This window comes from Odocoileus virginianus, chromosome 13 (assembly GCF_023699985.2).
Source record: "Odocoileus virginianus isolate 20LAN1187 ecotype Illinois chromosome 13, Ovbor_1.2, whole genome shotgun sequence".
NCBI classification, from domain to species: domain Eukaryota; kingdom Metazoa; phylum Chordata; class Mammalia; order Artiodactyla; family Cervidae; genus Odocoileus; species Odocoileus virginianus.
In genome coordinates, this window is record NC_069686.1 from 19945293 (window position 1) to 19961910 (window position 16618).

Sequence of the window (16618 nt, forward strand, 5' to 3'; positions counted from 1 at the left end):
AAAATCTTTCATTTAAGCACATTTTTTTTCAGGACTAACACTAATGTCCCTTACTTTAAGCATATTTTAAACACATAAAAATTTGGATTTGCAAAAGAAAAAAGAAAAAACCACATAGACACAAATCTTAAGTCTTCAATTGAGAAAAGGAGATGGATCTTTCTGAGTAGCTTTGAAATATGAATTTGTTTAAAAAGTCAGATATTCATAGGTTTCACAAATTTACTGTACATAGCTCTCACTTCTCTCAGGTATCACAACATAGATCTGTGATAAAAGTGAAATATTTGATCAAAAAAATAAATCCTGTTGGAAGAGATAAAAAATGGGTTCACTCATACCAAATTTCAAAGTGAAACAGACTGACTTATGGGAGATGCTTCGATCATATACACAATATTTGACCTCTCTAATACACAAGTGTGTGTGTAAATCTATACTTACACATGAAGTGTGTGTGTGTGTGTGTATAAATATATCACCTTAATTCTAATATACCTAAAGGGCTTATTTTTAAAAGATTAGATTGTGCTTTACATTGCAAGACATACATAAAGTTTAACTTCATTTTTAAATATTTCAACATAACCATATATAAGCTTATAGAATTTCATGATCTGGAAGGCATATACTAAAATTATAACTAAACTGATATTAAGGAAAAGTATAGCCTTTAGCAATAATTTGTTCTATTGCTCTCATTTTTGTTTTTAATAACCACCAACGGAAAAGAAAAACCTCTAAAAGCAATTTCTACTAAATGTATAAAGGTCCAAAGTAACTTAGAAACGGAACAGAAATTAAAGCTGAAAAGCAGAGCTAAGTTAAGCAGGATATTTCTGCCTTACACTGATGCTTACTGGGAAAGCTCCCGGACGTCCTTGCAGCTCCTCCACTTCCTTTATGAGATCTTGTATGCTTTTGTTACTAGGACGCTGCCAAAGGTTGTTTTCAACATTGCTTCCAGGATAACAAGGAAGAACACTGTTAGCAAACTGCCTACAGAGAGGACATGTGAATTCTCCTTTGTCCACTGAGAAGCCCTGAAGAACCTGGTCATTCTAAAAGATGAAACAAACATACAGTTATATGATGCATACTTTTACAGAAAACAAAATTAACATCTCTACATTTTAGAGTAAATAAATAAACCATACAAAAAAGATCTCTACTGCATGTCATAAAAACTAAGTCACTTAACTCTTGAGCTTATCAAATCACTTCTTAAAATCACAGCAATCATGCAACACTTGCCATCACCAATGAACTGCTTAAGTATCTTACTTTTCTCTCAGGAGGAAACATTCAAATAATGATGCAATCAATGTGAAATGTGAATTTAAGATAAAGAATAACTCAAAAGCAGGTCACATTAAAGTGAATCACCTTCCACTCACACCATGTCCTGTCTTCATCATCTATAAGTGACTATTAGAAAGATTATCCCAGTGCTCAAGTCACTGGAGGCAGAACAGACAAGCTTTTGAGAGTATTTAAGTCTAAAAATACCAGGCTGGATGAAGCACAAGCTGGAATCAAGACTGCCAGGAGAAATATCAATAACCTCAGACATGCAGATGACACCACCCTAATGGCAGAAAGTGAAGAATTAAAAAGCCTCTCGACGAAAGTGAAAGAGGAGAGTGAAAAAGTTGGTTTAAAGCTTAACATTTAGAAAACTAAGATCATGGCATCTGGTCACATCACTTCATAGCAAATAGATGGGGAAACAATGGAAACAGTGACAAGACTTTATTTTTTGGACTCCAAAATCACTGCAGATGGTGACTGCAGCCATGAAATTAAAAGATGCCTGCTCCTTGGAAGAAAAGCTATGACCAACCTAGACAGCATATTAAAAAGCAGAGATATTACTCTGCCATCTAGTCAAACCTATTGTTTTCCCAGTAGTCATGTATGGAAGTGAAAGTTGGACCATAAGGAAGACTGAGTGCCGAAGAATTGATGCTTCTGAACTGTGGTGTTGAAGAAGACTCTTGAGAGTCCCTTGAACTGCAAGGAGATTCAACCAGCACATCCTAAAGGAAATCAGTCCTGAATATTCATTGGAAGGACTGATGCTGAAGCTGAAGCTGAAGCTCCAGTACTTAGGCCACCTGATGCAAAGAACTGACTCATTTGAAAAAACCCTGAAGCTGGGAAAGACTGAAGGCGGGAGGAGAAAGGGACGACAGAGGGTGAGATGGTTGGATGGCATCACCGACTTGATAGACATGAGCTTGAGCAGGCTTCAGGAGTTGGTGACGGACAGGGAAGCCAGGTGTGCTGCATTCCACGGGGTTTCAAAGAGTCGGATCCGACTGAGCGACTGAACTGACTGAAATCTAAAAAAAAAAATGTGATATATCTTCTAATGTGTCTAACAGACTGGACCTGATGCATTAGGTTTATTTAGGTTTAACAGGTAGGAAAAAGATTTAGTTAGAATACTCAGAAAAGTGATAAGGAGGGGAATTAATTCAGCATCCCTTCAGATGTTCTGATAGGAGGGGGAAGAAAAACTAGTTGAAACAAGGATACACAATGCAAATATGTCCAGGAGGAAACTCTTGCTCATGAGAGATTACAACATATGCTAGCCAACCAGAATTGAAGGAAGTAATCGAGGCTGCTACATTTGTTCCCTTCTCTTGCCTGATACCACCCTCATCTGTTCTGTTCTTTTAGGCCATTGCTATAGTGTAGTTCTAACCACAATCTTACTCTTTTTCCCAGTACTCTCTCTTGTTTTGCCACTAACCTAATGATTTAATCTCAAAATGTTTTTAATGTACTAAAAAAAATACATGAGTGCTAAAATGTAAACATTATTACTAACAAGACAAAAATAATGAGAAAAATGGACACAAAAAAGAAAAAAATAAATTTATTTGCCCACGGTTACAAAGATATTTGGGCTTCCCTGGTAGCTCAGCTGGTAAAAGAATCTGCCCTGCAATGCAGGAAATCCCAGTTTGATTCCTGGGTTGGGAAGAACACCTGGAGAAGGGATAGGCTACCCACTCTAGTATTCTGGCCTGGAGAATCCGCGACTGTATAGTCCATGAGGTCGCAATGAGTTGGACACGACTGAAAGACTTTCACAAAGATAGTTAATGACAATGTCCAAATGAACTTAGGTTTCCCAACTCTTTAACTTATTATTCATTTCACTGTATCTTGGATCTCAAATACTTTGGCCAAAGAACTGAATTCCACCTTTTTTACTTTGTGACATTCATTTCCTCAAGACCTTAAAAATCTAACACCATGTCTTCTTAAATCCAATTCTAGAAACACACACTAAACTCCTATCATGTGTCAAATGCTGTACCATGTCACTGCAAAGAGTTAAGAGATATCTTCATTTAAGGTACTGACAATTTAAAAGCAAATAGAAACAACAGTGTGATAAATCAAACAAACAAGACTTCCCAGAGGAGAAGACTTGTGAAATAAGTTTTAAAGATATACAAGAAGAGTTACTAAAAGGCTTGGAACAAGAGTACTAGTAATTGAAGGACATTCTTTGATAAGCTTCTCTGTAGCTATAATTTTTAAAACTGCTAGGTCTTCATCCTAGTCTCGAGTGAAACTAGGTTCCTTCCTAAAGCACCCCCAGAAGCCCTCTCAAAAAGGCACTGCTCATTTTCTCACATCCCTCAAACATCAGTATCCTTCTCACCTCCAGTGCAGACTCAAGTTCCATATTCCTGGATTCCCTGTGTGGCTCAGGTCATTTAAAGGGATCACCCCTTTTCCTTCCTTTCTACTGTCATTCACTGCCCTTAATATGCGAAGACTTCAGTAACTAGACTCGTGTTCTCCATTACTCCAACTCTGGCCATCCTCTTACACAATTTCAGTGTGCCTGCAGACAGCCAGTCTCACACAGTTACACGGCCTCATCAGCGACCTGATGTCAGCAACTCCAGTGGCCTTGAACTCTACTCTCTCCTAGCACCTGTTACCATGACACACCCTTGTCTTGTAAGGACAGAGAACTGTCCATATGAGAAAATATTAAATTCAAACACCTCACATTTTGACTGTCAACTCCTATCTCTTCTAGTCCCTCCCTTTTCCCTCAGTTTATATGGCCTTTCCTATCCTACCACACACCATGATCTATCATTTTAAAAATTCTCAAGTTAGGAAGAAACAGACTCTGATGAGGCATCCTGGGATTTAGGCAGAGTCTGGGATAGAGGAGGCAAAGGTTTGGAACAGTTGCTAAGGAGACTAGGAGAGGGAACTGATCAAAGACAGGCAAATGAATTGATAAGTAATATCCACAGTCCATGACCCCAATTTAGCCTCTATTTTAAGAAATCACAGATGTGTACTAGTCTGCTTAGTTTTACAATTTTTCTAACAGTGCCAGCTTCCTGGGTATGAAGTCAAAGGAGGTGGATTAAATGACTAGTATTAAGAGCACAATGCAAATAGTACAAGAAAATGAGGTGAGGAAAGTGCTAGTGTACTAGGCAAATGCGAGGGGCAAAAAGAATAGATGCTTTCAAACTGTGGTACTGGAGAAGACTCTTGCGAGTCCCTTGGACTGCAAAGAGATCAAACCAACTCAATCCTAAAGCAAGTCAACTCTGAATATTCACTGGAAGGACTGATGCTGAAGCTGAAGCTCCAGTATTTTGGCCACCTGATGTGAGGAGACCCCCTCACTGGAAAAGACCCTGATGCTGGGAAAGACTGAAAGTATAAGGAGAAGAGAGCAGCAGAGGATGAGGTGGTTAAATAGTATCACCAACTCAGTGGACATGAATCTGAGCAAACTCCGGGAGATGGTGAAGGACAGGGAAGGAGGGAAGGACAAACTCCGGGAGACAGTGAAGGACAGGGAAGGACTGGGCAGGCTGCAGTCCATGGGGTCGCAAAGAGTTGGACCCAGCTTAGCAGCTGAACAACAAAGGACTAGAGCTGTTGAGGTCAGAAGCAAAACACACTAATAAGAGTAAAGATAGAGACTTTGACAAGTGCTCTACCATAATGGTATGGTATGATATTAAAGCTTACTACTGTAGAGCTAAAGTAGCAAAATCTAAAATTACAGTCATAGAAGTCAGTTGCCAATGTGAAGTAAAAAAATGAAATCCCTAAAGTTGAAGAGGTCAAGGAACTGTGAAGCTGAATAGTTCAAATGGCAATCATAATCACCCAAGATGAATTAGGATGTATTAGCTGTAAAAAATATTTAATACCTTGAAAGACACAAACATCTTTATTTAACATGTTTCAATCAACTTACCCGTAATGATTCCATGTAAGATTTATGGCAATCGATATGTAATGTGTGGCCACAGGTTTGTACATAAACACCTCCTTCCCAGCCAATTGATACTGCCAAGAGACAAGAACTCTTAAAAAAAAAAAAAAGGAACAAAATATAATTAATTTTAAAGAAGCAGAAACATACCTAAACAAATCTACATAAACCTCTCAATCATATTGTTATACTACTGTGGGCTTTGTATTTCTGTGATATAAAGGAACACCTGACTTGACAATCCTGAGGCAATATCTTTAAATCTGGAAGATAGTTTTAGCTTCCAAATAATTATACTTGTAATACAAGAGAAAAATTGTGAATTAGCCTTTCTATACCTCATAAAATATAATAAAGTATACTGTTACTGATTATTGTACCTGTTCTACATGGTACTGGATTTCTCTGTGACATCTAACCTTAACATCTGCCTTCTTCAAATGCCTACTTCCCTCTTGTTTCCTTAATGCCACTCTCTTTTGGTTTCTCTCCTGTCTCTTTAACCATTTGGTTTAAGCCTCCTTTTAAGACTTTTTTTTCCTTCATCTGCCCCTTCAATATTTAAATTCCTCAAGGTTCAATCCTTAATGCTTTTCTCTTATTAAAACTATTCTGAGTGAACTTAATCAGTATATTCAACTATCCCCCAAGTTGGGTCTCTTGCCTGCATGCCAGATACAAGTACTCAGTTGGCAACCAGAAATCTTCAATTTGAGGTCCCTCAGATAAAATAAAACCAATGTGTCAAAAATGTTCATTTTCTCTATGAATCTTTCTCTTCCTCTTGGCTTAAAAACTCTACATCTGTTTAGCCACCAAATCAGAAAGCTAAAAGTTATTCACATCACACCCTTTTCTTCACACCACAGAAATAGTTCCCAAACTATATGAAATCTATCTCCTATATAATTCATGATTTTGGCCTCTCTGTCTTTATTCCCCCTGTAACAGTCAAGCCTGTGTGACCCGCTGTGGGGGAAAGAGTTCTTAAATAAATTTTCTTAAGTGGTCTCTATGATGCATCCTGCACACATCTTTCTAAAGTACAAATCTGCTCATGAGAATTAAAAAAGTGCCTAAACATTTATATGGGTCTTATATAACAAACAATACAAAAAGGAACCCAGATTATATAAGCAAACCACATACTCTTTGGAAATGCGTTTTAAAAGTTAATTGTTTTCATCTTCTCTTTCTTTTTAAATTTCTTCTCTGTTAATTCCTTCCCTTTAACCTAATAAACAGTCTAGACTTTTCCTCCTAAAAATAAGTTTCTTTAAATTTTTATTTGGCCTCTGCCAAACAGCATTTCGGCCTGACCTTGAGTTTACCCTCTAGTGAAAGTGAAAGTCATTCAGTCGTGTCCAACTCTGCGACCCCATGGACTGTAGGCTGCCAGGCTCCTCTGTCCATGGAATTCTCCAGGCCAGAATACTAGAGTGGGTAGCCATTCCCTTTTCCAGGGGATTTTCCTGACCCAAGGATTGCAGGTTGATTTTTTACCATCTGAGCCACCAGGGAAGCCCTCTAGAGTCTATAGCAAATAGATGGCCAAGTCAGGGCAACATGAGGTACGAGGTCTAACATGAGTGACAGCACACAATGAAAAATTTGAGAGCCATCAAAACAGAGCAAACTATTAAATTTTACTTTTATGTTGGAAAATAGCCTATTAGATGATCAAACCATCTTTAAATAACAGTAAACAAAATTCTAATATTAAATCAAGACTCTTCGTGAGCATCTGAAAGTTAAAGGCATTACACAGTATAAAATGCCTTTCTAGCTGATTCAAAGATGTGCAACAGCACAAATCAAATTCTCACAGCAGGTGAGCTGGTTTCTACTGTTACACATCAGAAAAACAACAGGAGACCTGCTCATCTCTGTTTTATGTTTTGGAGCCACTTTAAGTAGAAGCAGATGTGGGTATTAGATCATTTTAGAATGATTGGTAGGCAGCTAATAAACAAGCTATTCTCTTTGACAATGTACTATAAAATGTAATTAATCTTTCCTTTTAATACATAAGCTGTTTTAAAAATGAAAATAGTATGTCATTTGTCTATGTAACTGTTAGATGTCTTTTTTTAATTTGCTAGAGTCAAAAAAAGCAAGAGATCATTTACTAATATGAGACCTACATTTCAGAAAGACCTACATTCAACAATGTGCCCATTTCTGTACTATTTAACACTGAACCTTCACCTCAATATTTATTAAAACTTTATGCAGTAAGCGGTCTTATTTCTTTTAATAAAAAGGGACAGAAAGCTGACCAAGAGCTCTCAGTTAAAAGTGGTAAAGCCCAAGTTCAATCCAGATCTGACTCCAAAGCTCAGGTTCCATCCTTCCCTATTTATATATGAGTGTCATAGCTCTCATATATAACACTTACAATTTCACTAGCAAACACACTATCTTGTATGACTGAAATTCTACAGGCCAACTTTATAAAAAGCATGCATTTGATATGAAGAGAGCAGAATTTATGCAATTTAATTCTATAATCAGTAACAGTGTCTACTGATAACAACTCTTCTGCTCTACGTGGTCTGGGTACAAAACTGAAATCCAGTAAGCATCCACAATACCCAAGCACGTGTCAGATGCCCTGGAGAAGGGAATGGCAACCCACTCCAGCTATTCCTGCCTGGAGAATTCCACGGACAGAGGAGCTTGGCGGGCTACACAGTCCATGGGGTCACAAAGAGTTGGACACGACTGAGCAACTTCCACACCTTCACACCTGTTGTTGTTTAGTCACTAAATCACATGATTCTCTTGCAACCCCATGGACTGTAGCTCTCCAGGCTCCTCTGTCTATGGGATTTCCCAGGCAAGAATACTGGAGTGGGTTGCCATTTCATTCTCCACGGGATCTTTCTGACCCAGGGATCAAACCCACATCTCCTGAATTGACAGGATTCTTTATCACTGAACCACCTGGGAAGCCCTGAAGGGACTACAAAGCCAATAGAAAAAATAGCCCTAAACCTCCAGAGGTCCAGTGAGCGCACTATTTATAAGTAAAATAGCCATTATGAAGTACACAAAAGTACTTATGTAGAAATAAAACCTCACAGTAACTCACAAAAACAGAACAGATTCAGTCCAGTTCAAGTATCAGTTCAGAGCTTTCATTAAAAAAAAAGTTTTTTGTTTTTTTTTCTTAGAAATGAATTGCTATTCTGACTGCAAGAAGAGATACGCTACTTTTTCTCTCCTTTATTAGATCTCTCCTTCCCTCAAATTATTATGTCCTTAGGTCTGAGTTGCATATTGACTGACTAAGTTATTTTTAGTTTCCATTTGGCCTTAGGATTCATCTTTACTCATTTACTCTAAAGTGATTCAAAATGCTGACATTAAAACCAGGATTACATCAGGAAAAAAAAAAAAAAAACTAAATAAAGCTGGCAGTAAATTTCTGCAAAAGTAGAATTCAGCACAATTGTCTCCAAAATGAAGATATTAATTGGTCTCCAATTAGTAAAGCTATATACATATATACACATGCTGCAGAAAACCTGAAGAAACAATAAAGAAAGAGAGTGAAAGTGTGTCTGCGTATACACATATGCATGCATGTATATATACAAACATAAAGACTTATTTCCAAATAATGATTTCATTTTAAAGCCTCTGAAAATATATGGAAGCATTATCCTCATTACCTAACCCAAACTGCTTAATAAGGCCTAACAAGCCCTCCTAAAGAGGTAACTTGAAAATTAAAAATACCACTTTACATTTATACTGACCTTTATAACATGTAAAATGATCTTTTGGGTTACTGCATGAAAGACCATTATGAGCCCTATTTTACAGGTGAGGTAACTGAGACTTAGAGAGTTTGTCAAGCTCACATTGCTAAGAAATGGCAGAATCAGAAGGAAACCCCAGTTTTCCTCATCCGAAACTCTTTCTACTCTACACTATCTATCTAGAGTTACCTATCTAGAGCTACCTCACTATCTAGAGTTACCATCTCCTCCAGAATCCAAAGGAATCATCCTTAATCCAGACTACTGAACCACACTCTACTCTGATTCTTATCACATTAGATCAGTGTATATATTATATATTAGATCAGTATATATATTCTATATAAGTATTCTGTCTGCCATATATCCTACTAGCTGCTTCCATTTAAATTAGTACATTATGTACATTTAGAAATTATATTTAGAAATCTAATATACATTTATATATATGTGTATATATATAACTAAAAATAATGCATCATTTTATATTTTAAGCATTTTAAGTTATTAACAGATGTTACTTAACTCAAAATACATCAGAATCAAACAACAGGTGAAAGAAATCCCCATTTGATAACCCCTCAGGAAATTTAAAAAACAGTATCAAAATTTTACAAAGAAGTTAACAATGTTGCTGCTACTAAATAAACTGAGTTGATCTAAGTCTTATGAATACCTGAGAGCTAGAGCCACAAAGTACAAAGAGTCAGGGAAAAAAATCTACCAAGTTCACAACAAGAAATCATAGAAGCCATGATAAATCTGCCCCTACTTTACATATCAAAAGCATTATGAAACTTTATTATGTATCTTTAAATGAAAAAGACAGAAGTAAAAATCTTCATAAAATGTTAAGTGCCACATCTAAAAGTTTTTACAAAGTATATAAGATAATATATAAAAGTATATAAAATGATAATATAAACTTATCATTCCACTGAAATGAATTTGTATATCTTATAATAAATATTTAAATTTGTATGTGTTAACTGACTTCTATTTATTACCACCCACATACTAACTTTTTCTAATAAACTTCCAAATTCCAAGTTAGAAAGATACTTGGTTGAAGAAAAATATAAAACTTTGGAGAGAAATATCCATCAATTTTATAGACAAAATACTATTTAATAAAAAGAATACTTACATCCTTAAAATAACGTTGTAATAATGAAAGTCTCACATCATGAACTGCTGCACATGTATCCCAGGGGTATATTTGCTCCTCTTCAGAGATAGGCAGCTTTTTTGGCTCAACGTTGTCACGGCACTGCCCCAAAACTATATTAACAACAGAGATAAGAGCCCATTAAAAAAACTAACATGTGGACTTTATTCACCAAGAAAAGTGAAGTTATTTACCATAAGCTTCTTAATTTTTTCACTATTACAATATTTTTAAAGACTTTAAAAAGTGATATCTTAATTTTCTTCTACAGAGTAAATAAACTTTTAATATGTGAATGTTTATTTTTTAAAATAACATCAGGGTTGGCGAGAAGGGCAAAGTGAGGCGAGAAGGGCAAAGTGAGCCTGGAATTGTGTGGAATAAAGAGCAAAGAGGTATTCAAGCTCTGAGTGGAGACCTAAAGGAATTCTGACTAGTCAAATTCAAGAATAATGACAATAACAGATAACACGTTCACTGATTCAGGCAGGGAACATGAAGTAAAAGGGTATAATGTTAGACTCTCAAAATATCATCCTACAGAAAACCAACCAAGCGATTAAACTTGGTTAACATCACCAATAATGGAACATCACTATGAGTCTCTTGATGTGATGCAATGGGAAGGAACGGCATCATAATACTACCATTGCCAAAAATGTTTAACTTTAATAACAGGGAAAGCAAAAGTGAAAGTCACTCTGACTTTCATGAAAAAAGTCAGTCATGTCTGACTCTTTGCAACCCCATGGACTATAATGTCCATGGAATTCTCCAGGCCAGAGTACTGGAGTGGATGATAGCTGTTCCCTTCTCCAGGGGATCTTCCCAACCCAAGGATTGAACCCAGGTCTCCCACACTGTAGGCAGATTCTTTACCATTCAAGCCACCAGGGAAGCCCAATAACAGGGAAACAATCACATAAATCCAGAAAATAGACAGTCTATATATAGAACAGACTTGAACTTTTCAAAAATTTTTTTAATGCCTGGAGAAGCTGTTTTGGATTAAAGGAGATTAACAAGAAATGACAACTAACTGCAACGCATGATCTTTACTTGGCTCTTGGAACAAGAAAAATATATATCTGGTATATAAAATATTATTGGGAGACTCTGAACACAGAAGATTTTATTTAATTCATATTAAATTTATTCAGTATAATTGGTACCAAGATTGTATAAAAGAGTATCTTTATTCTTAGGTGATACATGCTAAAGTATTTAGGAATAAAAACGTCCAAGATGTCTACCTATGACAAGTGTGTATGCGTCTGTGTATAGATAAGTATGGGAAAGAAAACATAAATATGGAAATATGCTAGCAATCACTGAGTATAGGTGAAGGGTTTTCAACTTTTCTGTAGATGTAAAAGTTGGTTGAAATGAAAAGTTGGGAAAAGAGGTATTTTTATCATTGTAAAACACATACCACACAAAAAGGAAGTGGGGGTATAAGCATACAGTGCCACACACTACTCTAAGACTCAATAAGTCATTCTCAGAGAAGGGAAATCAGGCACAGAGCTGTGAGCCCCAAGTTCTGGGGAGATTTATAAAAGCAGCAGCAGCAGAAAGAATAGACAAAAGCAAGTAGATGCTAGAAACTAAAATATAATTAGCCATGATGTATAATCCTCTTAATAAACTGCCGAACTTGGTTAGCTAGGATTTTGTTAAGGGCTTTTACATCTCTATTCATAAGTGATACTTGTCTATCATTTTCTTTTCTTTTGATGTCCTTATCTGGCTTTGGTATCAACATAGTGCTGACCTCAGAGAATGAGTTAAGATGTGTTCCCTTCTCTCTTTTCATTTTTTTTTTCCTTTTGGACAAATCTAAGGAGGAACAGTCTTAATTCTTTAAATGGCAGAAGACCAAAATAGATATTTATTCAAAGACATGCAAATGGCCAACAGGCACATGAAAAGATGCTCAAGATCCCTAACTATTAGAGAAATGCAAATCAAAACTGCAGTGAGGTACCATCTCAAACCAGTCAGAATGGCCATCATTAAAAAGTCTACAAACAACAAATGCTGGAAAGGGTGTGGAGAAAAAGGAACTCTCCTACAAGGTTGGTGGTATAGTGCTATATATAGTTACTGGTATACTGCTATATATAGTATAGTTATACTGCTATAATCACTGTGGAAAACATTATGAAGGTCCTCAGAAAACTAAAAGTGGAATTACAATATGATCCAGCAATCCCATTTCTGGGCATATATCCAGACAAAATTATAATTCAAAAAGATACATGCACCCCTATGTTCATAGTAGCAGTATTCACAATAGCCAAGATGTAGGAGCAACCTACATGTTCATCGACAAATGAATGGATAATAAGATGTGGTACATATGTACAAAGGAATACTACTCAGTCATAAAAAAGAACAAAATAATGCCATTTACAGCAACATGGATGCAATCAGAGATTATTATACTAAGTAAAGCACGTCAGAAAGACAAAGAAAAATACCGTATGATATTACTTACATGTGGAATCGAAAATATGACACAAATGAACCTATCTATGAAAGAGAAACAGAACAGACTGGTGGCTGCCAAGGGAGAGAGAGTTGAAGGAGGGTTGCAGTGGGAGGCTGGGGTTAGCAGATACGAGCTTTTATACATAGAATGGATAAACAACAAGGTCCTACTGTATTAGTACAAAGAACTATATATTTAATATCCCATGATAAATCGTAACAGAAAGAATATTTTTAAAAAAGAATGTGTGTGTGTGTGTATAACTGAACCATTTTGCTGTACAGCTGAAATTAACATAACACTGTAAATCAACCATCCTTCAATTACAGACACTAATCAAAAAATGTTCAATGACCCAATTTCTTCAAATAGCAAAGTGCATTTGGGGTAGGGGCGATGATAGGCACAGGAAAAGATAAGAAGGGATTCTATTAATTAAAAGACTATAAGGAGTCTCTACAACTATAAATAAATAAAATAAAATAAATAAGAAACAGTTGGAGAATTCTGAACTGACTAGATATTTGATGATATTGAACTAAGTTACTCAGGAGTGATTGTGGTTTTAAAAAATAAGTCTTTAAAAAAATAAGTCTTTTCTATTCAGCAGATATGGTGAAAAATTTATAAATGAAATAAAATGATGTCTGGAATCTGCTTCCAAATAATTCTAGGAGGAAATATTAGTCACAAGTTAATCACTGTTAGAGATTGATGGGGATATTAGAAATTGATGGGGACATGGAGGTACATTTTACTAGTCTCTTTACATCACCACATAGTTAAAATTTTCCATATTCAAAGATAAAAGAAAAAGAGAAGAGACAAATCAAAATAAATAAAGAATTCAGAAGTAAGGAAAAAGTAAAGAGGGGTAAAAGGTGAGAGGATGTCAGAGGGAAAGGAAACAGCCAGAGATTTTCCCTGTTACAATTCCCAGTTAAAATAACTCTTGAGATTTAATAGCTTTTAATGCTAGTTTCTTATATTTTCCCTCATATCTTGAAATGACAAAAGAGCTGTGGAACAGTAGAATTATCTAATATTAACTAGTTTAGTGTAAAAAATTGCTAAAAGGGAATTAAATGAAGTAACAAGTCAAAGCAACTTTAAAAATATAAAACAATGAACAAATAACAGTCCAAAATAATAACAGAAGCTTCACTGGGGCACAGATATTATTTTGTTTTGCTTCTTATTGTAATAGCAATGATCAATAAATACATGTGACATGAATGAATGAATAAAAGAAAACATTAAGTTGATGATTATACAGTATTCAGTGAAGAAGTTATAGAGGGACAAGTAAGTGGCAACAATCTAATAAACTGAATTCTTTAAAACAGTAGAAAAAGATAAGCAGCTGTGAAATTAGTCAGTACTCCAACACATTTCCTTTTAATTATAGTAGGCATTTCTCATCTAGACGGTTCTATTGTCCTATTCAGTGAGGGTTTCAAAGATCAATTTCATATTTAAACAAGAGTAATAAGACAAAAAAACTAATCTACCAGGCATCACATTAGACCCTTTTTCCTATATTACATTACTTAACCAACATGACAATCCTCAAAAATCACTATTATCTCTGTATTTAAAAGAAAGCAATAAACTCGGCCAGATTAAGTCAAGCAGTAGATGTTTTTCTGGAACTCTCTTGCTTTTTTGATGATCCAGCGGATGTTGGCAATTTGATCTCTGGTTCCTCTACCTTTTCTAAAACCAGCTTGAACATATGGAAGTTCACAGTTCATGTATTGCTGAAGCCTGGTTTGGAGAATTTTGAGCACTATTTTGCTAGCATGTGAGATGAGTGCAATTGTGCGGTAGTTTGAGCATTCTTTGGCATTGCCTTTCTTTGGGACTGGAATGAAAACTGACCTTTTCCAGTCCTGTGGCCACTGCTGAGTTTTCCAAATTTGCCGGCATACTGAGTGCAGCACTTTCACAGCATCATCTTCTAGGATTTGAAAGAGCTCAACTGGAATTCACTAGTTTTGTTTGTAGTGAGGCCCACTTGACTTCACATTCCACGATGTCTGGCTCTAGGTGAGTGATCACACCACTGTGATTATCTGGGTTGTGAAGATCTGTTTTGTACAGTTTTTCTGTGTATTCTTGCCACCTCTTCTTAATCTCCTCTGCTCCTGTTAGGTCCATACCATTTCTGTCCTTTATTGAGCCCATCTTTGCATGAAATGTTCCCTTGATATCTCTAATTTTCTTGAAGAGATCTCTAGTCTTTCCTATTCTATTGTTTTCCTTTATTTCTTTGCACTGATCACTAAGGAAGGCCTTCTTAACTCTCCTTGCTATTCTTTGGAACTCTGCATTCAAATGGGTATATCTTTCCTTTTCTCCTTTGCTTTTGGCTTCTCTTCTTTTCACAGCTATTTGTAAGGCCTCCTCAGACAGTCATTTGGCTTTTTTGCCTTTCTTTTTCTTGGGGATGGTCTTGATCCCTGTCTCCTGTACAATGTCACGAACCTCTGTCCACCGTTCATCAGGCACTCTGTCTATCACATCTAGTCCCTTAGATCTATTTCTCACTTCTGCTGTATAATTGTAAGGAATTTGATTTAGGTCATACCTGAATGGTCTAGAAAAACATCTATTTCTGCTTTATTGACTATGCCAAAGACTTTGACTGTTTGGATTACAACAAACTGTGGAAAATTCTGAAAAAGATGGGAATACCAGACTACCTGACCTGCCTCTTGAGAAATCTGTATGCAGATCAGGAAGCAACAGCTAGAACTGGACATGGAACAGCAGACTGGTTCCAAATAGGAAAAGGAGTACATCAAGGCTATATACTGTCACCCTGCTTATTTAACTTATATGCAGAGTACATCATGAGAAATGCTGGGCTGGATGAAGCACAAGCTGGGATCAAGATTGCCAGGAGAAATATCAATAACCTCAGATATGCAGATGACACCACCCTTATGGTAGAAAGTGAAGAAGAACTAAAAAGCCTCTTGATACAAGTAAAAGAGGAGAGTGAAAAAGTTGGCTTAAAGCTCAACATTCAGAAAACAAAGATTATGGTATCCGGTCTCATCACTTCATGGCCAATAGATGGGGAAACAGTGACAGACTTTATTTTTTTGGGCTCCAAAATCACTGCGATGGTGACTGCAGCCATGAAATTAAAAGACGTTTACTCCTTGAGAGAAAAGTTACGACTAACCGAGACAGCTTATTAAAAAGCAGAGACATTACTTTGCTAACAAAAGGTCCATCTAGTCAAACCTATGGTTTTTCCAGTAGTCAAGTATGGATGTGAGAGTTGGACTATAAAAATATACAAGCAACTCCTCCAGCTCAACTCAAGAAAAACAAATGACCCAATCAAAAAATGGGCCAAAGAACTCAACAGACATTTCTCCAAGGAAGACATACAGATGGCTAACAAACACATGAAAAGATGCTCAACATCACTCATTATCAGAGAAATGCAAATCAAAACCACAATGAGGTACCATTATACGCCAATCAGGATGGCTGCTATCCAAAAGTCCACAAGCAATAAATGCTGGAGAGGGTGTGGAGAAAAGGGAACCCTCTTACACTGTTGGTGGGAATGCAAATTAGTACAGCCACTATGGAAAACAGTGTGGAGATTTCTTAAAAAGCTGGAAATAGAACTGCCATATGACCCAGCAATCCCACTTCTGGGCATACACACCAAGGAAACCAGATCTGAAAGAGACACGTGTACCCCAATGTTCATCGCAGCACTGTTTATAATAGCCAGGACATGGAAGCAACCCAGATGCCCATCAGCAGACGAATGAATGAGGAAGCTGTGGTACATATACACCATGGAATATTACTCAGCCATTAAAAAGAATTCATTTGAATCAGTTCTAATGAGATGGATGAAACTGGAGCCCATTATA

The 16618-nt window shown here is 36.4% G+C and overlaps 1 protein-coding gene across 1 annotated transcript in view; it reads right to left on the reverse strand.

The window, feature by feature from the left end:
- UBR3 (ubiquitin protein ligase E3 component n-recognin 3) overlaps window positions 1–16618 on the reverse strand; it is a 194818-nt gene that overhangs the window by 47903 nt on the left and 130297 nt on the right. Inside the window, exons 26-28 of the mRNA XM_070476042.1 lie at window positions 10199–10332; window positions 5267–5377; window positions 861–1061 (exon numbers count right to left, since the gene is read on the reverse strand). Of these exons, the coding sequence (XP_070332143.1) occupies window positions 861–1061; window positions 5267–5377; window positions 10199–10332 (446 nt within the window). The remainder of the gene's footprint in view (window positions 1–860; window positions 1062–5266; window positions 5378–10198; window positions 10333–16618) is intronic.